Source organism: Urtica dioica, chromosome 4 (genome assembly GCF_054948205.1).
Source record: "Urtica dioica subsp. dioica isolate 48M chromosome 4, U.dioica_male_clone48M_v1_H2, whole genome shotgun sequence".
NCBI lineage: Eukaryota > Viridiplantae > Streptophyta > Magnoliopsida > Rosales > Urticaceae > Urtica > Urtica dioica.
Genome location: NC_142759.1, coordinates 15155288 through 15180050, shown reverse-complemented (window position 1 = coordinate 15180050; position 24763 = coordinate 15155288). Strand labels below are relative to the sequence as shown.

The following is a 24763-nucleotide window of genomic DNA, read 5'->3' as shown; positions in this document are numbered from 1 at the left end:
AAATCCCCATTTTTCATATAAATCATATGAATTGTATTTCATATAATCACATCCAAAAGAGTATAGAGTTACATATTTAATAATTTACTGGCCCCTATACGTACTTATAAAACATAGACCATGTCTTCGTGACGACCTTGTCACACAAATTCTACAAAGGCGAATTAAGAGTCACACCGCCATCACAAAGACATTCCAAAACAATACACTTCACCCTATTTAAAAAATTAGGATCACTAATCGCTTCTCCTACTTTCAATTCTCTTCGTCTGACTCAACATTGTTTGCGATCTTTAATGCCCCGTGCTTGTACAACTCGGTTGCCATCTTCTTTCTGTACATGGAAATATTGTCTTGATGCAAACTACTCACCGGAATCCCATGGATCATAAATTCGGCGGCCTTTACGCAAAACATGCCACAGTCTCCCCTGTTCATGGTTGCTTACTAGTATTAAATATACATCAAAATAGAACATGATAAACAATTATGAGAAGAGATCTTACCCATTGGATTGTTGTGGCATAGGCGCTATTACTATTTTAAATGGCTCCGAGTTGCCATCTCCCAAACCGACGACGGCCAACACAATGGGGATAAAATCCGCCATCATCTGTATGCTATCACGAACATTGTGTGCATACTTCGAGTCCATAGAGTCGTATATTGTTAGCGCTCTACGGCTTAGGGAAATTACGACAAGGAGCCAGTGGTCCGGCACATGGACAGGGACGTAGATAGTGTTAACATCTGCCCATGGAGTGTTTGCAAAACCTGTTTTTTTTTCGGCAGTTATGTAGTCAAGCACAACTAAATGGTCCGTCCAATCAAACACGTCCTTGTTCTTCGCTTTGGACCAAGCATCATGGCATCGGGTGAGCATTGGTAGAAAGTACGAGTTGGTTGTTGTAAACGGCTTTCGGACATTTCCATACTTCCCCTTCTTTCTCAAGTAGTAGAAAATGACGTCCATATGCTGCAAAATAAAAAATTCACAGAAATCAGTGACATATAAGTGTTCACTTCGTGATAATATTGTCACCAGATTCTTATCTTCATGTGGTGACAACAACACAGTTTCTGGTGACAATGTTGTCACGTACTAAATATTAACAACAAATAAATGCAGTTGACTATTGAGTATGTAGAATAACAAGCGAAATCCAAGTGAACATCCAGGTTCAGAAATTCATTGTCACGATATATAGAATTTATTACATGAAGTTCAAAAAACCAAATAAAAAACAGGTCACAACAAAGCTAGAAAAATCATGGTTTTATCTATTTACATTCACACAAACAAAAAACAAAAAACAATCCGAAGTGCAGTGGTGTTTGTCATCCCTGGCTCTAAAAAACCTGGTTGAGCGGACGTACCTCTCCCGTAAGCCACTCAACCGGGGTCCACAAAGAGTAAAACCACGTCTTCGATGTAATCTCAACCACCGTAAAATGGAACGAGGGAGATAAATCTTCTTCTGGTGACTTGTACTTCGGACTGCTGAAAAATCACAAGTATTAGATCTCATTTTTATTTAAAATTACCAGACAATATATGTAAGAAGGAGAAAGATACTTACGCATTTTTGTGATTCGATTTAAGACCAACTTTAATCCATTTAGCCATTGCTGCAATATCTCCCACAGAAATCTCGTCTTTAGGGTAGGAGAATGGATAGACTGACGGCGGCCGAAGTGGTCGTGTGAACCTCGTAAACACAGCCGGCGCGGGTGTCGGTGTGAAGACTGCTGGCGCCCTCCTATGGCGAGTAGGCTTTTCATCTGATGATGAAATCATTATGAGCTTTCCAGGCATCTTCAACAACGAGGAACAGACCTCATCAGCCGCCTCTGGACGTCGCATAGGCGTTTTAGACTCCTGGGTCTCTTCAGCTCGGGTCTGGTCCTCGCCGGCTTGGGTCTGGTCCTCGCCGCCATCAGCGTGCGTTTGGTTCCTGTCTACTTCTTTTGGCCCTTCATCTTCAGGACCTCTCCCACCGTCTTCGTCATCTTCACTATCATCTTTTTTCTTCTGCAGATCATCTTCTTTACATTGGCCTCCAATAGATGGCTGATCTTCATCATTTTTCTCGGCTTCTTTGTTCTCCAACTCATTTGATTTGTCCACAACTACTTCTTCCTTCTCCTCTTCTTTGTCATTCTCCTCTTCTTTGTCCTTCTCCTCTCCCTTGTTCTCTTCTTTGTCCTTCTCATCTTCTTTGTCCTTCACTTCTTCTTTGTCCTTTTCCTCTTCCTTGTTCTCTTCTTCTTCTCCTTGCTTCTCCGTCACCTCCTCCTCATATTTCTGGAGGTTGACAAAATCATCATCCTGAGATTGTTGCTTGTCCAGAACCTCTTTCAAGGTTTCTGAAATGGATCGCATTTCAGTGGAAAACTGCTTCTTCCACTCAAGAAACTCAATTCTGAAATGTTTCAGATCCTTTTCCATTGCGGACATGCGTATCTGCAATGTACAAATAATTTTGTATGAGAATAGAATCACGAAATTAAGTATTTTCGTGACATACAAGTCACGAAATCAATTATATTCGTGACATACTTTCGTGACATAGATGTCACGACATCACGTATACTCGTGCCATGAAAGTCACGAAATCAAATATTTTTCGTGACTGTTATGTCACCAAAATATTGGAATTCGTGACTTACATGTCACGAATTCGTGACTTACTTGATTTCGTGACTTTACTGTCACGAATTTACTTTACTTAAGAAACCATTACCTCAATTGATGATGATGCTGTGGTAACAATGTCTTCTTTTTTCTTCTTCCCCCTCTTCTCAAAGGGGCTCACAACAGTCCTCGCAGTTTTCGCAGACTCTACCTCACCACCGATAGGCTTGAATTCGATCTGGAAGAGGTCCGAAGTTAATCAAAATTTAATTAAATGTACATATTCTTATCAATCATATTCATACCTCTTGGAATCGAATCTTTTGTAGTTGGGACTCCAAGACCTTCCCTGATTTAGTAGCCCAACGCCTCATCAGCGGCGTTGCGTCGGCAACGAGTATTGAGGCGAACTCCAGCTCCACGAATCGTGGGATGCACTCGTAACCCCATATCTGGAGTGGGAGCACGAAACCCGGCAGGTGGAGTTTTGGGTTCTTACCCTCCTTGATGGTCTTGGCCTTGCTCACAAAGCCCACGATAGAACCTAGAAAGAAGTTCCAGGCGACGTCTCCCCATGGGTAGTTGCTGAAAACAACCGGGTCATCCACCATCTTGATGTAGCTATCGCATGGGAGGTTGACGGTCTTCTCGGCCGCCAAGAGAACATTGTACAGAAAGTGGAGGAGGAGTAGTCTCACCCTCCTCTCATCTGGCCATTCGTGGCTACTCTCAAGGATTGCACCAATGTTGGCCCTTTTTCCGGCAAAGAGCACCATTACAGAAGGTGACATTGTATAGCCCTCCCTCAACCACATTAGCGTACCGTGGTTGTTCTGCGTAGTTTTCGCTGAATCTTAACCATGTGATCAGGGAAAAGTGCTCTTTGGTGAACTCGCGGGGTCTTCCACCAATCTCCATGACCAGAGAATCGTTAGATGCACCGGCCTCATCATAATAACCAGATCTCAACACCAAATGACTTATTATTCTGGACGATTTTGTTATCAAGGGCATGTCTAGAAACTGCCCAAAACACGTCTTTTTGAATAAGTCTTTTTGGTTGGCGGTCATGCCGGTCTCCTTTTCGAAATCGTCCAAGTTCCCATGGAAGTTGAACGAGTAGCCTGACTCTATTTCATCTTCTTTTATCCTTCGTATGAAACCCTAAAAATTACAACATTAAACACATAAAAGTTAAAACATTAAACACATATAAGTTGGAACATTAAACACATAAACATTGTGGTTTTCGTGACAATTGTGTCACGACATTTCTGGGTTTCGTGACTCTTGTGTCACGAAACTTCTGCGTTTCGTGATAATTGTGTCACGACATTTTTAGGGTTTCGTGACACCTATGTCACGAAATTTATGGGGTTCGCTACAATTGTGTCACGAATTTCAGGGTATCGTGACATAGTTGTCACGATACCCAGAAATTTCGTCACATAGGTGTCACGAAACCCATATATTTCGTGACACAATTGTCACAGAAATCCATAAATTTCATGACACAATTATCACGATACCCAGAAATGTGTGACACAAAACAATTCACAGAACCTACATCTAATATGAGCAAGCCTAGAAAAATCTAATTTTCTTACAAAATACACACATAATCCCCAATAACATAAAAAATGAACACTTTTGTCAAACTAACAGTTACATGAAACACACAATAAATATGCAAACCCATGAATCAACACAAAATCCACACATAATCAACACAAAATTAACATGCAAGTAAAAAAACTGACCTTCTGATGTCTCTCGGATGTACAAGGAACAGAGGAGTCAGAATTTGAAGGCGACTCAAGAACCACCTTCCTCTTCTTCTTCGGCGGCGCAAGAACCTTCTTCCATTTCTTCGCCGGGGAGTTTTGCATTGGTGACTCCGAGCCAAAAGTCACGCGTGGACTCCGACGCGGGGATGCATGCGTCACTGGAGGTGGAGTTTCAACCGATGATTGAGGAAGACTCCTCTTTTTAGGGTTAGGTTTTGGAACTTTTGGGGGGCGTTTGGTCGGCGACTTGTTCTTTATCTTCATTTCTTGGGCGAAGAATGGACGAGAGTGACGAAGTGAGTGAGATTATGGAGTTTGAAAAACAAATCGAGACGGTTTGGTTGAGGAAGTTGGACGGTTTTTTTTTTTTGTCGCTCGCTCTCACTCTCTCTCTCTCTCTCTCTTCTGGTTAAACTCGGTCAATGAAGAAATGAAGAGGAAGGTGACGTGGAGGCAAGGTAAGTGAGGAAGGTGACGTGGAGGCAAGGTAATAAATCCGGTCATTAATAAAATAGTAACATTTTTTATTTAAATTTTAATGTTCACCGGGGTAAAAGGGTAATTACATAAATCAAAATTAATTACCAAGTCCTATTTGTGACCTTTTTGAAAAAAAGTCCAAAAAAGTAAAAAGCCTTTGATTTACTCCTATTTAGAGCAATTTCCCTACTATTTTCGAATGCTGGTAACTTTCAATTACCACTTTGAGAACTCGGTGAATTTGGAGAATTAGGGAAGAAGCCTAATAGTCTGGAAGAATTCTCTAAAGAGGTAAATTAGTTAGACCAAATGGCTATATAAATTTCTTCAATATTGTGATAAAAAAAAATCAATGAAATGAATATGATAAAATAATTTATTCCTTTTATTCAAAATTTCCCTTATAAATTTATTTTCTAAATATTAGTAGCCGTTATAAACCTCAATGAGGTGTGACCTTGGCACACCCTAACGTTTTATATTTTAGTCGTTCTAAATTAATTTTGTGTATGATAAAATTAATCATATGTTCTCAATTTGTTATATTATTTTTTTTAATTAGTCATAATTGTGATTTTTTGGTAACACGATTAAAAATTTATTACTTTATTTTTTGTTTAGTTGGACAATACATTTAACAAAATATTTGTACTAAGTAGGTCACTTTAAACGCTTAGACTTCAATCACAAGATTTTAGGAAATGTTTTTATTGTAATGTGATTTTTATTATTTTTACGTTTGATATAAAAAATCATAAATTGTTGATATTCATATGATCGTCTTGATTTCATTGCTGTACTCACTTAAATTATCTACTATTATCAACATTTATAAACAGATCAAATAAACTACAAAATTAATGTTGTAGACATCGTCATTGAATTAACCACTATTATCCATTATAAATAGTTAAATGGACTACAAAATTTATGCTACTCTTTTTTATTTGATGATTTAGAGAAGAAGAAGTGTTGAACTGAAAATTCGCCTCAATACAGTCTCGACAATTCGTTATTAAGAAAAGGGTCGATTTGAATTTATAAATGGGCTTCAAACTTCCGTTACGAGATCGATTGTCCCTCGTAATATTATTGAAATAAATAAAAGTTGATTATAGAATAAAAGAATGGCTCGGGGCCTTTTTATTAAATAATAAATAATGACTTTTCAATAATAATAAAAAAAGAATTACGAAGAACATAGGAGAAATAAATAGAGAGTTTAAAGAAAATGTCAGGTGGAATTCTCTCATCCCCTCTCCCTGATCTTCAAATGGAGGTCTCTATTTATAGACTTCATGAGAAGTTGGTGAGCTCCGCTAATTTTGGGGGCACGTCGTTGTTGAATAAGTCATCTCCTCTCAGCTCATGACACTTATGTGGCACGATCCGAAATTGACAAAGCGGTTGAGATTAGTGGTTGACTGGTCATCAATCTCCGAGATTCTAGGAGCTCTTTGAAATTGCCCGCTAACGAGCTGAGATAACGAACTGAACCGGAGAGCTAAGCGGACGAGCTTAGCCAAAGAGCTAAGTTGATGAGCTCACCTAACGAGATGAGATGGAGAGCTAAGCTGACGAGTTGAGCCGGAGAACTAAGCTGACAAGCTGAGCTGACGAGTTGAGCTAACGAGCTGAACTAGAGAGCTAAGCTGACAAGCTGAGCCAGAGAGCTAAGCCGACGAGCTAAGCCGGAGAGATAAACTGACGAGCTGAACTGGAGAATTAAGCCAAAAATGGCGGAGCCCACTATGTGCCGTGGACTAGTACTCGAGATCAATCTATGGGCTTGGACCAAAGTGATCAATTTGAGCCCAAACAAATTCGTATTAAAGGAGGACGAAGTCCAACATCAACAAGAAGTAAAACCATAAACGTGGGATATGAAAATCAAATTTGATATTCCAATTTAGGGCTATTGAATATATTTATTTACTTTAATAATTTGTATTTTAATTCATATTTGTTGAAACATCGGCTACTAAGCAAGTGTTAGATTTGTAACCATGCGTGTAATACAAGACTTTATGTTATGTTTATTTTAGTTACTCTTCAAATAGTAAAATTAACCACATTTTAGCTAAATTGAAAATTATGTTTGCAAATGACTACCTTAGTACCTTACTACTACAATATTTTATTTACAATGATTCAGAAAAATTATTTTTAATCCAGTCTTTTCGATTATAATTTTTGCCTTTTTTATTTTGAGCACTGACCCCTTAATATTTAATTGTTGGTTATGCTCCTTAAGAACTTTGCTCAACAGTGGTATCCCATACGAATTGCAAAAAAAATTACGATTAAAATAAAATATCCACATTTGCCTAAATCAAAATTAAAAATAAATTATATTTGAAAACTTACTTCATCATACCTAATCAAGCTTATCTCTTTTTGTACTTCATTATCTTAATAAAATAGCAAAAATGGTTGTATGTATCCCATTTGGCGGTGAGGTGATATGGACCGAAACTTAGTCGGCCCATATTGTCTTATCAACCCGACGGTTCAGAAGGGCCACACACACCTTTACCAATTCGAATACCAACCACGCCTTTATGGGCAATTGCCTAAGGGATTATTCATATTCTATGAATTGTACCATGATTTTAGATCAAAATCTACTAAACCCAAATAAATCCTAAACTATGACTTAATGAAATAAGTAATTACATATTTATCCTTCATGTTTAGTTTATGTTTATTAGTTAATTAATAAAACAAAAACAATTATTTAGTTTATATTATGAAAACAAACATCATTACAAAAACCCGGAGAGCAGCTCTGGGAATCTCCGACGCTGAAGCTCTTGGGAACGACGGTCATGGCCGCCGGAGAGCAGCCCATGGCCATCCCGGCGGCGGCGACCTCGAAGTGTCCGCCGGAACAGCCCGCCATGGATTCCGCGTATAATTTTTGTGGGTTTTAAAGTTAAAAAACAAAGAAAAAACGATTCTCGGGATTCTGGATAATTTTGAAAAGTTTCTGAAAATTTCTGGGTTTTCGTTGAAGATTTATTGACGTTGATGTCAATAAAAATGCATATTTATTGACATCAATGTCAATAAATCTTCAAATGAATTTTCTAGAATCGTTGAAGATAAATCTTCAATGAAAACCCAGAAACGTTGAAGATTTATTTACATTAATGTCAATAAGAATGCATATTTATTGACATTAATGTCAATAAATCTTCAAAGTTTCTGGGTTTTCGTTGAAGATTTGATTCTGGATAATTTTGAAAAGTTTCTGAAAATTTCTGGGTTTTCGTTGAAGATTTATTTATATTAATGTCAATAAAAATGCATATTTATTGACATCAATGTCAATAAATCTTCAACGAAAACCCGAAAATTTTCAGAAACTTTTCAAAATTTTCCAGAATCTCGAGAATCGTTTTTTCTTTGTTTTTTAACTTCAAAAACCACAGAAATTCAACGACTTAAACACTTTGAATAAGATCAAACTTTTTTCATGGAAATCTCTAACCCTAAACTAAAAAGACAAATTGAAAAAACAAAGAATACGAATTGAAAAACGAAAAGAGAGAGTGGAAGAGAGCTGAACTCAAAACGAAAAGAAAGTCAAATAATTAAATAAGAAAGAAAATCAAATATTATTAAAAGTAAAGGTATTTTTGTATTTAGTGAAAATAGGTAGTCATAATTTATGATTTATTTGGGTTTAGTAGATTTTGGTCCAAAATCTTGATACAACTCATAGAATAGGAATAATCCCATTGTCTAATTAAGCGCTCCAATTAATAAACCCTTTACTTCACTTTATTAACTTTCGATGTGGGACCCAATCATGTGGAAAATAACAAAAGGAAACACTCTACCCCATCAATTCTCTGGCTTTAATACACGTCTCCCAGGCGGCCAGGCCTACGTTTTAACCCCTTTAACAATTCAAGTAATTTTTCATTTATTCATCGCAAAATAATCGGGACCTTCACAAGCCGTTGCTGAACCGGAAGGGAAATAAAAAAAATTCCAATTGCATATTTGCTTAAAAATAAACGAACCACATAACATTTGGTAACAGCCAGATTTTTTTTTTTATAGGAGAATATAATAATTAGAAGAAACATTATTATATTTATTTTTCTTTAATTGGAAATTATATGTAACAAAATATTTACATTAAATTGGTCATTTGAAACATTTACACTTCAATTTAACCAAGGTTTATAAGTTTTTTATTTTATTTTTAATTGCATATTGCTTAAATAAACTAATTATATAACATTTGGTAACAGCTAGATTTTTTATAGGAATTTATAATAATTAGAAGAAATATTATATATGAAAGATTGTGGTAGTATTTATAGTACCATTAAAAGGATTAAATAGTAAATGTGTTTTAAGAAAATGACTGAATATAAAATAATAAAAACAATAATCAATAAAAGAGAAAATACTCATAATACTTGTGGAAAACTTAATGATAATAAAAACTAAATATTCTCTAATAAATTCTACACGTCTTATTAAAAAAATTATGGACGGACGTTTCTCGGTTTATTTAATCTCCGACTAAACTTATAGGACGTCCAAGTAATAGTTAGTATATTATCTGAACTCATCCAATCCTTCAGAGGAAAATGTCGGGGAATTCAAGGAGCACTAGTTCAGAGAGCACCCGATTGAATAATCTCATTCTAATCTGCTCTTACACCGCTAAGAAAACTAAAAACCTGCTTGAGGTTACCTCTAGATGGCCGGGCATTCACTGCATATCTACAAATGACGATCAATCTTCTCCTCATATCGCCTTTCGTAATTTGACTCTCGCCGAAGAACTTTCCGCCATCAAAGGTTCCTTGATTACATTAGAAACAAGCTTAGAACACAGAGTATGCAAGAGAGCTAAGAAGATTGGCTGCTCTATGTTCAACAAAACTTCCCAACTTTTTGGCATCTAATTACACGTGAGGCAAGATTTAAACTTTATGGCAACTAAAACCCCTCCCACGGCTCTACATATCGAATGTTAGAACCCAGAAAAAGCAAAGGAAAGGTCAGCAATAAAATGAGGTACCTTTGTCGTCGAACAGAGATATAAGAATGGCCAAACAGACGCATATACCAATGTCTTCCCCTGGAAAAATAAGCAAATCAATTTTTCAGGTGCCAATTGATGAATTGGATCATTAAAAACTTTTCGCTCAATCGCACAACCAGTTCTAGTTACGCGGTTACTGCAAAATCCGACAACCTTTGATGGCAAACAAAATTAAAAGATAATTTGATGGATGGAAAAAAAAATAGCAATGTGCGTGAAATCACATAAGTGTTGTATTTGTAATAAAAAGAAAATCAGAGAGTTATTGGAATCAAGCACATGGCTTCGTGAAATGTCTTATTTCCATATGAAAATTCACATGTTAATTAAGAAGAAAAGAAAAGCGGGCTTTAGCAGCCTTACCATTGTCGCAACAGATTAGAAGTTTCTTTTCTTTGCTCAGAGCCAATTTTGCAAAGTGCACAGCAGAAGGAAGATTGTTTGACAACGAAAAGCGATCAAATTTGGATGTCTGAAGACAGTCACAGTATGAAAAAAAACAAGTAGATTAGGGAATAAATGAAGATAGAGCACGAGGGTGAACTATTTAAAACTCTAGTAAATTCTTTCGTAATTTACCAGCATAGGAAGATGCAAATATGCTTCAGCATCTGGAAGAGAGACATTAATAGAGCCCTTATCACAATTCAATATGTAATCGACATTTGACAAATCTGTGGCTGCATAAAGTAACAGAGAATCAGTAAATTAAGTGGATCACTATGTGTACTAAATTAGTGAAAGTTACACTATTCTTTCATCGAGAGAAATTTCGATTATGTCATTCAAATTTCGAATTTGAAATGGAAAGAAATAAAATCCCTGGCCAATGAGCGACTCAATATTTTCGTATTCTAAACTGTTGGGACCATGCTCCTTTATATTGTCATGAAAAAAATATATCTATTTTTTGTTTAAGAGATGTCATATCAGTTGCACTTAATCAAAGGCTCAAATCCTAATAAATTCCGAGCATTCTATTCATTATAAATTAACAGCCTACGAAACAATCACCTACTTATTACGGATAATATTTACGATATTTTTCTTCAGCTTACCTGCTTGAGATGTGCTTACTGCCAGATTAGTTTTTCCAATCCAAGAAATTGCACGACCTTGTTCGTAACAACTTGAATCATTATCCGAATTCGACATATTCAACGACAACGGAGATTCTTCACCCAAACGATCAACTGAACCAGCTGCCGATTTTGAGGACTTGACGATGATTTGAGGAGCGCGTTGCCCTCGATGAGCGCGGTACACTCTATCCTTCTCAACTATCTCGGCGACCTTTTGGTTACACGAATCCGGGCCCGAGCTCACGAGATCGTAAACATGGCTCCAGAACAAAGAAGGAGACAAACCCCGAGACCAGCTTTCTTCGTCGTCCCCGGCGCCGGAAATATAATTCCAGCTGTGTTCTGAGCTGGTTCTTATCTGAGTCAACCCGGTCGACGATGACGCGTTGACGAGAATGACTGGCGTGAAATCCCACGAATCGTGGTCGGGCACTTCGTTCAGCCAGATCACCGATCTCTGCGATATCCACAGAGGGCGTAACGGTTTTTTCAAGCACGACGCGATAGAGGCGATATCGGCGCCGCTTTCTTCCAATTGCGCCGTCCATTCCTCTAAGCGCCTCTCGATCGAAGCCTTCTCTGTCTCGGAAACCCAAAGAGGAAGGTGCAACGAACAATCCCAATCAGCAGAGTCCTCTCTCTCATCCTGAGATTTTTTAAGATGTAAACGGAAATCAAGACGACTAAAGCTCTGAAAACCAAAAGACTACACAAGATAATTCATTCATTTTGCTCACCACATTACTGGACACTGAAACATCATTCATCTTGCTCAAATGGTTGCGAATAGATCGATTCAAAACACAAGTCCAAATGGGTATGGTTTTCGACATGCTATCCGGAAATCTCTTCCCTCTCCTTGTGGAGTCCACTATAAAACAACCCCCCTTCTGTCCTACCCATTCAACCACAATTAAAAATAAAATTACAAAATAAAACTAAATTACGACAATTCACATTCGATACTTTCAATTGTGTATCTCATTAACAATACAACAACGAATTACATGAAAGTGAAAAATTACACTAATATACACATCGAATTCCTGATAGATCTCAGATCAATCCGAATCGGAAAAAGCAAATTTACCGGCGAGTTGAGCGACGTGAAGATTGAGGCGAGAGGTGTTGAAGGAGAGATTGTTTGTGTGGCCATCGGTGGACTTGAAGTAACAGGTCGAATGGAATTTGGAAGAGTACCAGAGCCCGCACCGGAGGTTCGCGAGCAGAGGGAGGTCCGGCCATAGCTGGGAGATCTCGCCGACGAAAACCGAGTCGTCGTAGATTGACATGAGCGCGTTGTACAGGCTGTTGTCTTTTCGCCTTATGGTCCTCGAGGCTCTGTAAATGCTCAGCTTCGCGTCGTCTTCCATGGCCGGTCTTAGGGTTTTCCTCGGATATTTTTTTGCATCGATAACCTTTTCTCTCCAGTGAGGATGGCAATTTGGTCGGAGCGTTAGGCCGCGATTTAAAGCGGATTTGTACCTCATTCAATAATTAGTCGATTAATAATTTAGTCGTTAAATAATGAATTAAAATGACACGATTATGATAATACAATTCACACGATTATTAAATGGTCGATACAAAATACGATTATGACTCGCACGAATATGACTCAATTAATACGATTACAAGTAATAACATGATTATGATCTAGTTAAACACGATTAATATTATAAATATGTAAAATTATTAATTTATACCTATAAACATAAAATTGATATTAAAAAATATGATGCAATAAAATAAGGTATATTCGTATCAATATACAATTCATGTATGATAATATATAATCAATAACATATCAATTGACTTCACATGAGCAATAATAATCACAATTCATATTAAACAATCATACTTCACAATCACAATTACTATAGTCTCATAATAACGTATCATATTCAATTTTATTTTATTTCAATTTTAATTCAATTCATATCGAATAATCACGATTCACAATCACAATAACTATAATCTCATAATAATGTATCATATTCAATTTTATTATATTTCAATTCAATTCATATAAAAAAAATCACAATTTAAAATTGACAACCACACTAACTAAAATCTCATAATAACGCACCATATTCAATTTTATTTTATTTCAATTTATTTCATACCGAAAAATCATAATTTAAAATGAAAAATCGTGCCATATAGGCCACTTGAAACTATGACAATTAAAAAATAGCGAATTTTTACTTAGTTTTTAATAACGAGCTACTCATAATTATTTAGGCAGTTGTTATTGAGTTGATTTACTTTTTTGTCCTTTTTGTAATTTGATTTTTAAATAAACTTTAGTCTGATTTATATAATTTTTTTATTTCCATTTTTATTGGAGTCCTGTACAAAAGTTAAGTTTCCTTTCCTATTTTAAAGATTCTATTGAATTGCTAATTATTATGTAATTCTTATTTCAGCAAAAGCAAATCAATCAGTTTTTATTTTTTTATTTTCGTTTTTTTTAATATATGCTAAATATTTTGTCAGTTTTTATTAGCAATAATTTTCCTAGAGAGGTGGTAGCTGGTTTGGTCTAGTGATAATATCACACATATCTCGACTGAGAGGTGTTGAGTTCGAACCCCCTGAGTTGCATAAGTGCATGCCCCTTTATGGAGAGAGAGAGAGAGAGAGAGAGAGAGAGAGAATTGTCGCTGGCTTCTTCTTCGTGGTCGTTCTTCTTCGTTCTTCGTTGCCGGATTCACAGTGGTGCGAGTGTGGCACCTTCGTTTCCTTCACAGGATGGTCGAAATCCCCAAGTCTTTAAATAAGTTAAGACTAAATTTTTTTATCAAGCCGTAATTTAGTATAATTAAAATATTTACAAGATCTTAATTCATTTTTCAAAAATCGGTAACTGTGGATGGCAAAGTAAAATGTAAGTGGTAAATATAAGCAACACACCGAGTGTAAGAAGAGAGATGTCATCACAACTTAATTTACATAGCACAACAAGTGTTTCAAGCTTTGAGACTAGTATTGGCAGCCTTTTTCAACACTCCGGTGGAGACAGAGGAGGCCGGATTGAGAGCCTTCCTAATCTTGAACACATTCCAGGCTGTTCCCGCCACATGCCCCGCCGTCGCCAGCACATCCCCCGTCGCCTCTCCCGCATTTTCCCCATACCTATACATACACCACCAACATTATATATACTATATATATATATACATATAAAAATTGATTATTTATCCATATACCTGTTGCTGACCATCCTCGTCGCGGCCCCTGAGGTGGCCGAGAGGGCTTGCTTCTCTGCCGCTTCAGCAGCGTCTAAAATCTTATCTGCATAAATTTTCGTTTACGTATTTATGATATGATGTGATATGATATTAAGGGTAATTAATGAATGTGTAGTGAGTGTAAGTGACTTACTAACAGCGTCGAGTGAGGCTAAGAGGACCTCTCCGGGCACCATTTTCATAAAAGCTTTCCCTGTTCCGGACCTAACCATTGGCTTAACCACCGACCCCGTCACTATCCCTACACCGTTCAACATCGTCTTGCTCAGCTTCTCCGTCGTCTTCGACAACTTTCTCACTCTAATATAATTATCAATATATTTTTTTTCAATTAACACTCAAGAATTCAAAATAATAAGTGAGACATCAAAAAAAGTTTGGGTTACCGTTTACCGTTTCAAGTTTTTGTTGAGTCCGCTCTTCTTTTTAGAAGAACCATTGACGTTATTGTTGACGACTATTTCTTTCCCGTTCACGCCGGGGGCACCATTACTTAGAGTCATTTGCCCTCCTTTTTGAATCTGCGAATCTCGTTTTATATAACTTACACATTACTCACTCCCCGGAAAGATGGGAAAAATATCAATCTCACAAAATCTTTAACATGCTCCCCCGGAGTGGCTAGTCTTTGGCCTTACTAATTTTGGATCATATTCCATTTTTTGTTACAGGGGTCTCATTTGAGTTTTCTATGTAGACTCTGATACCAACATTATATTTCGTGTCAAAATAAATCAACAATAAAAGGGATTTCAGGGACGGAGTTAGGGGATGTACTTAAGGCAGTGGCGGATATGAAAAATTTGTAAAAGGACAATTTTAAACAAATCATATAATCTTGGGTTGAAAGTAGAAAATTGATAAATTTTGATACAGGAATTACAATTTTCAAAAGCTAAAAAGGATGTTTGCTTGCCCCACAGTACTTAGCTGAGGGTAAATTTGGGAATAATAAAGAATGTGAGGGGTGCTGATATAAAAAAAATTCTTAGGTAAATTAATAAAAGTAATCAATAAACAAAAAAAAACGGAGATATTTTTAAGTTAGATATTATTGACAAAAGCAAAACCTTGATGATCTTTATTTTATACAAACCTGATTGGCGTAAGCATTGCTACAGCTGAAAATGCCTCTGACGATCTGGCCGGTCCCACCGGCGATCGCTCTGGCCAAGACGTTGTTATAGTCCTCCACTCTGGGCGCGAACTCCTTCCAGTCAATGCCTCTCTTGCTGGCGTTGACCAGGCCGGAGAAGCACGAGCTGTGCCTGAGCAGCTCGTCGAGCTCTGCCAGCTGGCTCGAGTGCTCGCCGTTGAAAGTGACGCCGTAGCTGAGAGGGTCGCCGTGGGAGACTGGGAGCGTGAACAGGTAGCTCAGAGAGTCCAGCCTCACCACCGGCTCGTCCTTCGTCAGAGGCCACGTCAGACCGTCTCCGACTCTGACCACGGTGGCGAGTGACACGTCGCCGTCGTGGATCGTGGTCACGCTGAACTCGCCGGCCCCGATCTCCGCCGCCTCTCCTTCGTCCATCAGGGTCACCGTGCATTGAGGGATTCGGATTAGGGTTTCGTTTTTCATGTCGGTGTTCTTTATTGGCTGATCGTCGCACTCGTACGTTGTTGTTGGTGGTGGTGGTGGTGGTGATTTTGATGACGTGGCTTTGGAGCCGCATAAACCGAAGCATACCATTCTTGTTGTGATTTTGGGTTTACGGTGTTTTTCTCTTGGAATAAGAGAGGAAAAGATCAATCGATCAGAGGGAGTGATATGGATTGGATTCTCTACTATTGGGCAACTTTATTCTATTCCTCATATGAAAAAAATAATGATTTTGAAGACTTTCGGTGGTGGACAAGGAATTTGACAGACTGTCTATATAACAATAAATGTCGATATAGTGTGAAACCAAGTTTATTGGTCCGGGCTTAGTTATAAGAGTGTATGATTTAGAAGTAATTAAAGGGTTACGTGGGAACTTATGTGCCGTGTTCCGTTCTGTTGTTACTTAAGCTTGTAGTGTTCTTCTCTACTGCCATGCAGCTTCGTTTTTGTGGTACAACATTTCTTATATTCCCTGCCATTTACGTGCCTTCGATTCTGATAAAATCATTTTTGGTCCCTTTAGTTTAAAGTTGTTCGTAATTTGTTATCACTTTAGTGGTACGTTTCAATTAACTCAAGTTATTCTTAATTTTGATTTTGTAAGGGTAATTAGTATATAGCTAAATTGATAATTATACTTGGATACATTTTGTAAATGTCTTATAGGTGCGAAAAAAAACCAAGGCTGAGAAAACCATTTTACTCTATGCGCCGCTTCCCTCTCTAGATTTATAAATAAACAAATTAAGACCATATGCTTGAGAAGACCAGTATAGACTATTTCTTCTCCTCCCGTAGGTACGTAATTTTTTACACCATCGTTCTCTTTTTGTTGGTGTATTTTGTCTAGGGGAAGGGAGAAGTACTTAGGGGGCAAGTTTTTGCCGCGGAAAAAAGAACGGCAATGGTTAGAGGTCAAAAAACTCGTCAGAGAGCAGGGAACGACACCATATGTACACCAACGGAAATGTTTGACACGTATATATATACATATATATATATTTATATACATATTTTTTTAAACAATTAATTGTCTTTTTTCAATGCATTTAAAAAAAATTAGAAATAAATTCGATTCCTTTTGGAGGTATTCGATGTTGTTTTTCAGTTACTTTTTTTTTTTACAAAGATTTGTGGAGTTGTTTTTTTTTCTTTTTTTTTTCACAAATGCAAAGATGGATATATTTTCAATTTTTATGTGCAAAGGGGAAATATTTTGAATTTTCCGGAAATGATCTTAGGGAAAATTACATAACTAACTTAAAATGTGCGACACTTTTCATATCTCACTAATGTTTTCAAAATATTTCGACAGTAACCGTTTCCCTTTTCTCCGAACAAAAATACTCTTGTGTTCCAATCTGGTCAATAATTATTGAAATCTGATTAATAATTATTGAAATATGATCAACAACTATTGAAATCTGGTTAACAGTTATTTAAATCTGGTCAACAACTATTGAAATCTGATTAACAGTTATTGAAATCTAGTTCAAAACATTAGTATATTGAAATCTAGTTAACAGTTATTAAAGGTAAAATGGACACTTCAAAAGTTAAAGCAGTTATTTATGAAAACTAAAAGGTTTATCGGCTAATATTGAAAAAATTACGAAAAATGGCTATTTAAAGCTATTTCCACATGATCTTACATTCATTTCAAATTGAATCCATCAAATTGCTCCCTTAATCTTTTATTCTATGAATACTTCATTAATGTAGTATGTTTCCTTTCTTTAGAACACTATTAGCATATTTTTTTAGTGCTTACAATTTCATATAGTTTTTTTTTTTTAGTTTAATGAAAAAATCCTCTGAAAATTAATATGAAGAAGCATTTTTAAAATGTTTGAAAATTTAAGGAATTCATGGAATTAACACGTTATTAACTCGGGGAAATTTATATATATATTATAGAAGGGTATAATCTTTTGGATATTTAAAATTTCAAATATTTCTAAATGGCTTATTTTTAATTTTCATATGATTTTACCATTATTTTAAATAATACTATAAACATAAAAGAAATGAAACCGTATAAAAATAAATAAAAGTCAATTACGACCTTAAATAACAAGGTAAAGTTAGTAAAAATGAAGTAACTACATAAAAAAAAAAAAAAAAAAAAAAAAAAAAAAAAAAAAAACCCTAAATAGTTTTGTTAGCAGGGATTGAAATCCCGGGGGGAATCGGACGGAAACCGGCCGGGATCCCCCTTTTTTGAACTCCCCGGCACCGGAACCACAAAAGCCGGAAGTTTCCGGTGGTTCCGAGGGAACCGCACCGGGAACCATTGAGGAACCCGGTTCCCACTTCCCGGTCCGGTCCAGTTTAAAAAAAAAAAAAATCCCGCCGCGACCCAGGCCAAATCTTCCCACTTCCCGACCGGATCCCGCCAACCCGCCAGGTTCCCGACACAACGGAGGCCATTTCTGCCCAGATCCCGACGGTGTCCTCATTTTCGGTGAGCTTCCCGACCTAAATATTTTTTTTAGGATTTTGAGATTAATTTTTGAAATTTCTTGATTATTCTTGAAGATTAAGTATAAATTGACAGTTGTGAGCATGAATGTAGTGTTTATTTAGAGTTCGTATTGATGTTTGTAATTTTTTTGTATTTAATCCGAATTATGTTGTATTTTTTTTATTAGTTAGTGATGATTAACGTTATCTTGAACTTGTTTATTGATTTATGGTATATTGTTATGTATTGTTTTTAATTTTAGAGTTTGTGTTCATGTTTTTAATTTTTTTGTAATTAATCCGAATTACACTACTACAAATACTATTTTCCGGTGCGGAAGACATTCGGGTGCGACTTTTTGCACCCAAAATTCGCACCAAATGAGTCTTTCAAGTGCGACTTTTCGCACCCAAAACTCAAACAAGCATATAAAAATTTTCGCTGATTTTTTAAACGTTGGGTGCAACTTTTCGCACCCAAAAGTCCGTCAAAACTTTTGGTTGCGACTTAGTCGCATCCAATCCTTCATCAAAACTATTAGGTGCGACTTAGTCGCACCTATAGTCTTAAAACATTTGAGCGGTCAATTTTCCCCCCTCTTTTTTGTGAAATACTATTAGGTGCAACTTTTCGCACCCAAAAGTATTATTGGGTGCGGAAAGTCGCACCCAATGTCTTAAATTTTATCGCGGTCAAATTATCCCCCTCTTTTTTTTTTGAAATACTATTAGGTGCGACTTTGTCGCACCCAAAGGTACTGACACCGATCATTGAGTGCGAAAAGTCGTACCCAAATTCTAGGTCATGATATTAAACAAATCAACCCGAGCCTCTCTCTCTCTCTCTCTCTCTCTCTCTCTCTCTCTCTCTCTCTCTCTCTCTCTCTCTCTCTCTCTCTCTCCGAGTTCTCTCTTTTCCCATCTTCTTCTTCTCTTGTCCGTGCGCGAGCTGTGACCCCGAAGAAGCAAGGAGGCCGCGAGTTGGAGCGGTGTCACCGAGCTGAGCCCCCGCCGCCGCCGGACCTCAGGTGAGTTTCCTCTTCTTCTCTCTTTTTCTCTCTGTCCGACTCTCTCTCTAATTTATCTCCCTCTATTTCTTGTTGTAGGTCAGTAGACCTGGTTCGCCTCTCGCACCCCCACCGTCGGCTCCGATCCGACCACCGAGCACCGGCCGAGAAGAAATGGCCGACCCATCGTCCGCACGACCCAGCCAACCACCGAGACTTACCACTGGACGCGCGCGCAGACCGAGAAGGAAGGGGCTGAGAAGAAATGTGTTTTTTTTGTGTGTGGGTGTGTATGTGTGTATGCCTGGTTCGGAAGTTGTGGAGCCGGTCGCAAGAGGAGCGGCAACGGAGATCCGGTCCCACTCGAAGAGAAGCACCTAAATGTCGCCATTTTTTTTTTATTTTTGGTGACTTTTTAGGTGCGAGTTTAGGTGCGAAAAGTCGCACCTAAATGTCGCACCCGAAAGTCAAGACTTTTGGGTACGATTTTTCGCACCCAAGACTTTTAGGTGCGGACTTTCGGGTGCGGAAAAGTCGCACCCAAAGTCACACCTAATGATATCTTTGGGTGCGAAAATTGACTTTTGGGTGCGAAAAAAGTCGCACCAAAATGTCTTTTTTGTACTAGTGTTATGTTGTAAAGGTGATTTGTTAATTTGTAGGTTACAAGTTGCAAGAATGTCGGCCCCCGACCTAGGTAGGAGGTATTGTACACCCGTTCCCGGGAAAAATAGCGGCCACCAGTGTATATTTTGCGAACACATTATGGGAGGTGGCGGCATCACGAGAGTGAAAAACCACCTAGCCCGTGTAGACCCAACCAAGAGTGTCAGATTTTGTGAAAAAATCCCTCCTGAAGTGAAAGCAGAGATGCAAGTTTTACTTCAAGGCAATGTCGTAAAAAAGAAGAAAAAACAGTCGTTGGATTCTACGCTTCGCAAGACATTGAATAAAAATGTTGGCGTGGAAGAATCAGACGAAGAAAACTACGAAGCGCAATTACGAGCAGTGATGAAGAGGTCAAGACAAGAGGCGGCTCAAACAGTATGGGAGGCTCGGATGATGTCGGGGCCCGGCAGTGGTTCTACGTAGGGGTGAAACTGGATCGGTTCGGTTCGGTTTTTGACATTTTTAGTATCCGAATCCGAATTTTCGGTTTTTAAAAACTCGGTCCAGTATCCGGTCCAATTTACTCTAAAACCGAAATTCGGTTATCCGAATATTCGGTTATCCGGTTTCTTAAATCCAGTATCCGATCCAGTATCCAATTTTTAAAATTCGGTTATCCAGTTTGTAAAATTTCAGATCCAGTTTAATATCCAGTTTTATAAACTGGATATCCAGTTTCTAAAATCCAAATCCGGTTTGTAAAAATTCAAAAAAACGAGTACAAACGACTCTTTAAAGCTCCAAAATGACAATACATAATCTAAAACTGAGTAAAAAAAATAAAATTCAAAAGGACACTCCTCGTCTCCAACTACCTGCACATGTAAATATCATAATATAAAATTAAAATTACAACCCTAATGATCATAATAAACCATACAACAATTGAATTTGTATGTTACCTTTATGGATCACATAATCAAGTTGCAGTAGCAGTAGGAGTTGATATATGCGAAGTTTGTTCTTCTATGACAACTTGACCATCATCTGTTAATAATAATGACATAAATTTAAAATAAATTTGTTTTAATAAACAAACAACAAATGAATATGTCAAATAAAATATCAAATTAATTATCTTACCCGAAACAACTTGCTTAGAATCATTTAGTGCTTCCACTTCATCCATGTATTCACGCAATACAACAGGATCTTTGTACGAGCTCAATCAACTTTTAGTGCAAATCAATGTTTCCACCATTCTCGGAGACAAAGAACTTCGAAAAGGATCTAGAATGCGACCACTTGTGGAGAAAGCCGATTTGGAAGCAACTGTTGACACCGGAGCTGCAAGAACATCTCTAGCCATACGCGACAAATTTGGATACTTGATGGAATTGATCTTCCACCATCCCAAAAGATCAAAGTAGTTGTCTCTATCCCCTCCAAACAACTCCTCGGGTACTTCAAGCAAGTACCTATCAACTTCGTCTCGATCTCGTCCACCACGTTGTCCATGATTTTTAAATATGAACTCAGCATCATCATCATCTGCGAATGAAAGAGTAGTAGAAGTTTTGGCTATGTTTGGCCGTGAATGCATCACTTGTTCACCCATGTTCGGGGAAGCAATAGGACCTGCCTCAAGAACATAAGTTTCGTAAACTTTTCGAACAATATCTTCGGCACTTTTAACCAATGTAGCCGCTTCGACTCCATCCTGAAAAAGCCTTGTTGCACTATGTTCAACATATTGAAGCTTGTACCTCGGATCAAGAACTATAGCTACAAACAACAATCGGTTTAACTTTTCAGGCTTCCCTCAATACTTGTCATACTTTGCTTTCATATTTTTTGCCATGTCACATACAAGAGGATCATCTGACGCGGACAACTTGTTCAAATAAACCTTTGCTTGAACAATATCTTTCAAGTACCGATTTGATGTGAGGTACAAAGAACCACTGAAGCGTAGAGTTAGCTCATAAAAGGTTCTTAGAAATACCTCAAACACCTTTGCATTATTCCAATCATTCTCGTTCGGTGTTCCATCGGCGGAGTCATGAAAATAGCTTTGATAGTGAAGATCATCCTCCATAGCATTGAATGCTTGTTGATACTTATTTGCAGCCTATAGAAATAAAAAAAAATAGTAATAAAATAAATGTTATAGAATATATTTAAGATGAAAAAATTATCTAGCATAAGTACCTGTAACATCAAGTAAGTAGAGTTCCACCGTGTTGGAACATATAAACATAGTAGAGCTGAAGATGCAATTTGTTCACCCGCTGCCACTTCTTTGAATTTGAGTAAACGAGTTGGAGAAGATCTTACGTACCGAACGGCCGCGCGAATAGATGCAATTGATGGTGCCAACTCTTTCAAGCCGTCATTCACAACCAAGTTGATTATGTGACATGCACACCTTATGTGCAACCACTCTCCATCCAAAAGTAGGAAATTGGGCTTGTCCTTTACTTTTTTCTTCAACTTTTCTATGGCCGTATCATTAGAGGAAGCATTGTCGACGGTAATTGAGAGTATTTTCGCAATCCCCCAATCATTGAAGCATGCTAGCAACTCGGTGGCAATGGATTCTCCTTTGTGATTAGGGATTTGAGAAAATGAAATGATTCTTTTCTTCAACACCCAATCCATGCTAATCCAATGAGTTGTCACACACATGTAGTTGATATTCTGTATGGATGTCCATGTGTCTGTTGTGATAGCGATTCTATGTTGACTAAGCTCTGCTTTCAACTTCACTTTTTCTTCTAAGAACAACCTATAAATATCTCGCGCAACTGTTACCCTCGATGGAGCTTCAAAGTTTGGATTTAAGTACCTCGTAAATTGCCGAAAACCTTCACCTTCGACATGGCGAAATGGAAGCTCGTCTAAGAGAATGTATTTGGCTAAGACGTTTCTGAATCCCTCTTTTGTCCATGATACAACTCTCAAGTTGCTTTCCTCTTCACCGGCCTTATTCGTGAATGCCAAAGTCTTTTGTGCCTTGTCTTTTTTAAAATGTGGATTTTTAGAGCAAGAGTGCATATGATTTTTAGCTGAAGAGGTTCCATTTTTTTTAGAATCACAAGCGAGTTCTAAGCCACAATAGTTGCATCTTGATCGATCTATAGCGGTCTTCGTAAAATGATCCCACACTATGGAAGCATTCTTTCTTTTGTTTTTACTGTTCAAAGTGCTTCCTCCACTGCTTTCCACTTCTTCAGAATTCATGTTGGCACTGCTTAAACAATGAAGCAATAGAATAAGCAAGACAGCAGAATACATACAAGATTAAACAATAACAAATATATTATGTCATCAAATCCACTCCATCAGCCATGATGCTGAACTTTAAAGATATCATAACGTTTGAAATTCACAGATTCCAGAGCATTCTTTTTTTTATCATATCCCTCTCTCTTTCAGTCTGTAGCTGGTGGATGATAATATGCCCACAATACCCAACAAGCAGACAAAGCACATCCACCAGCTGCTCCGTCATTATATAAGTCAGCGAGTGCTAAGCAAAAAAAAATTGATGAGATGGTAGAGCCGAAGAAGAGAACGTGGCTCGGAAGAAACATAACAAAATTCTTTGTTCACCAACATGTGCCGACGAATAAAGCAGCCTCGCATGAGTTAAAAAACATGATAGCGACCGCTCAAGATCTAGGTAATCCTCAATTCGTGATAACTAATTGTATTTCCATATATTCGAATTGCATGTGTTATTGAAACGTTAACATGATGTATATTGGCATATTGCATTTGCAGGTCTAGGAGTTCCTATACCAACTCCGTATGAAATTCATAACAAGTACCTCGATATGGAGGTTGCAGACGCGGAGAACTACATTGAAGAACAAAAGAAGCGGTGGGTAAAATACGGATGCACCATACTCACTAATGGTTGGACGGGGCCTACCAGTAGTACAAAAAAGACCTTTGGGTGCGAAAAAAGTCGCACCCAAAAGTCAATTTTCGCACCCAAAGATATCTTTAGGTGCGACTTTGGGTGCGACTTTTCCGCACCCGAAAGTCCGCACCTAAAAGTCTTAGGTGCGAAAAGTCGCACCCAAAACTCTTGACTTTCGGGTGCGACTTTCCGCACCTAAAGTCGCACATAAAAAGTCACCAAAAATTAAAAAAAAATGGCGGCTTTCAGGTTTGTTCTTATCTCCGTCGCCGCTCCTCGCCGCAGATAAGAACAAACCCGAAAGTCGCACACACACATATACACACAGAGAGAGAGAGGGACTGGTCGGAGGCTCGGGACTGGTCGTAGGGGCTGCAACGGAGGGGTTGGTCGGAGGGGCTGCAGCGGAGGGGTTGGTCGGAGGCTGAGAGAGAGAGAGAGTGTGTGTGTTAGAGAGAAGGGGGAGAGACAAAGTGAGGATGAGAATCTAAGAGTGAGAGGGAGGGATTACCTGACCGGAGAGAGATCACGACGACGGAGCTCGGAGTGGTGGCGGCGACGGAGCTCGGAGTGTGGTTGTGGTCGGAGAATTTTTAGGAGAGAAATCGGAGAGAGAGAGAGGCGAAATGAAATGTTTTGGCTCGGATAGAATGAAAACCGAGCAAAAATTTTGTTTATATAAAACTTTGAATTTGGGTGCGACTTTGTCGCACCCAATGACACTTTTGGGTGCGACTTTGTCACACCCAATGATTTTTGTAAAAAGAGGGAGAAAATTTGACCGCGAAAAAATTTGGACATTTGGATGCGACTTTGTCGCACCCAATGACACTTTTGGGTGCGG

General features: G+C 38.0%; 3 protein-coding genes across 3 annotated transcripts; all 3 read right to left on the bottom strand.

Annotated features, from left to right (window-relative positions):
- Window positions 1–255: 255 nt before the first annotated feature.
- Window positions 256–883, bottom strand: LOC149400768 (uncharacterized). The gene is made up of 2 exons (XM_089610502.1): window positions 507–883; window positions 256–430 (listed from the first exon to the last, which is right to left on the bottom strand). The coding sequence occupies exons 1-2, from the start codon at window positions 881–883 to the stop codon at window positions 256–258; spliced, it is 552 nt and encodes a 183-aa protein (XP_089466628.1).
- Window positions 884–9179: 8296 nt separating this feature from the next.
- Window positions 9180–12537, bottom strand: LOC149400767 (initiator tRNA phosphoribosyl transferase family protein). The gene is made up of 7 exons (XM_089613888.1): window positions 12146–12537; window positions 11793–11950; window positions 11032–11701; window positions 10553–10653; window positions 10337–10445; window positions 9950–10009; window positions 9180–9730 (listed from the first exon to the last, which is right to left on the bottom strand). Exons 1-7 carry the CDS (start codon window positions 12426–12428, stop codon window positions 9570–9572), a joined length of 1542 nt encoding a protein of 513 aa, XP_089470014.1. The 5' UTR covers window positions 12429–12537; the 3' UTR covers window positions 9180–9569.
- Window positions 12538–13944: 1407 nt separating this feature from the next.
- LOC149400766 (senescence/dehydration-associated protein At4g35985, chloroplastic-like) lies at window positions 13945–16195 on the bottom strand. The gene is made up of 5 exons (XM_089613661.1): window positions 15406–16195; window positions 14703–14830; window positions 14443–14609; window positions 14268–14352; window positions 13945–14193 (listed from the first exon to the last, which is right to left on the bottom strand). Exons 1-5 carry the CDS (start codon window positions 15997–15999, stop codon window positions 14028–14030), a joined length of 1140 nt encoding a protein of 379 aa, XP_089469787.1. The 5' UTR covers window positions 16000–16195; the 3' UTR covers window positions 13945–14027.
- Between the last annotated feature and the right edge of the window lie 8568 nt (window positions 16196–24763).

What these genes read in the sequence shown, in the direction of transcription:
- LOC149400768 (XM_089610502.1), bottom strand. Translation starts at nt 883, where the DNA reads ATGCTCACCCGATGCCATGATGCTTGGTCCAAAGCGAAGAACAAGGAC. An exon ending in ATGCCACAACAATCCAATGG is followed by an intron (nt 431 to 506) that starts GTAAGATCTCTT and finishes AACCATGAACAG; the next exon opens with GGGAGACTGTGGCATGTTTT.
- LOC149400767 (XM_089613888.1), bottom strand. Translation starts at nt 12,428, where the DNA reads ATGGAAGACGACGCGAAGCTGAGCATTTACAGAGCCTCGAGGACCATA. An exon ending in ATTTGCATCTTCCTATGCTG is followed by an intron (nt 10,446 to 10,552) that starts GTAAATTACGAA and finishes GACTGTCTTCAG; the next exon opens with ACATCCAAATTTGATCGCTT. An exon ending in ATCTCTGTTCGACGACAAAG is followed by an intron (nt 9,731 to 9,949) that starts GTACCTCATTTT and finishes AATGTAATCAAG; the next exon opens with GAACCTTTGATGGCGGAAAG.
- LOC149400766 (XM_089613661.1), bottom strand. Translation starts at nt 15,999, where the DNA reads ATGGTATGCTTCGGTTTATGCGGCTCCAAAGCCACGTCATCAAAATCA. An exon ending in GCAATGCTTACGCCAATCAG is followed by an intron (nt 14,831 to 15,405) that starts GTTTGTATAAAA and finishes CGAGATTCGCAG; the next exon opens with ATTCAAAAAGGAGGGCAAAT. An exon ending in CTCAACAAAAACTTGAAACG is followed by an intron (nt 14,610 to 14,702) that starts GTAAACGGTAAC and finishes TAATTATATTAG; the next exon opens with AGTGAGAAAGTTGTCGAAGA.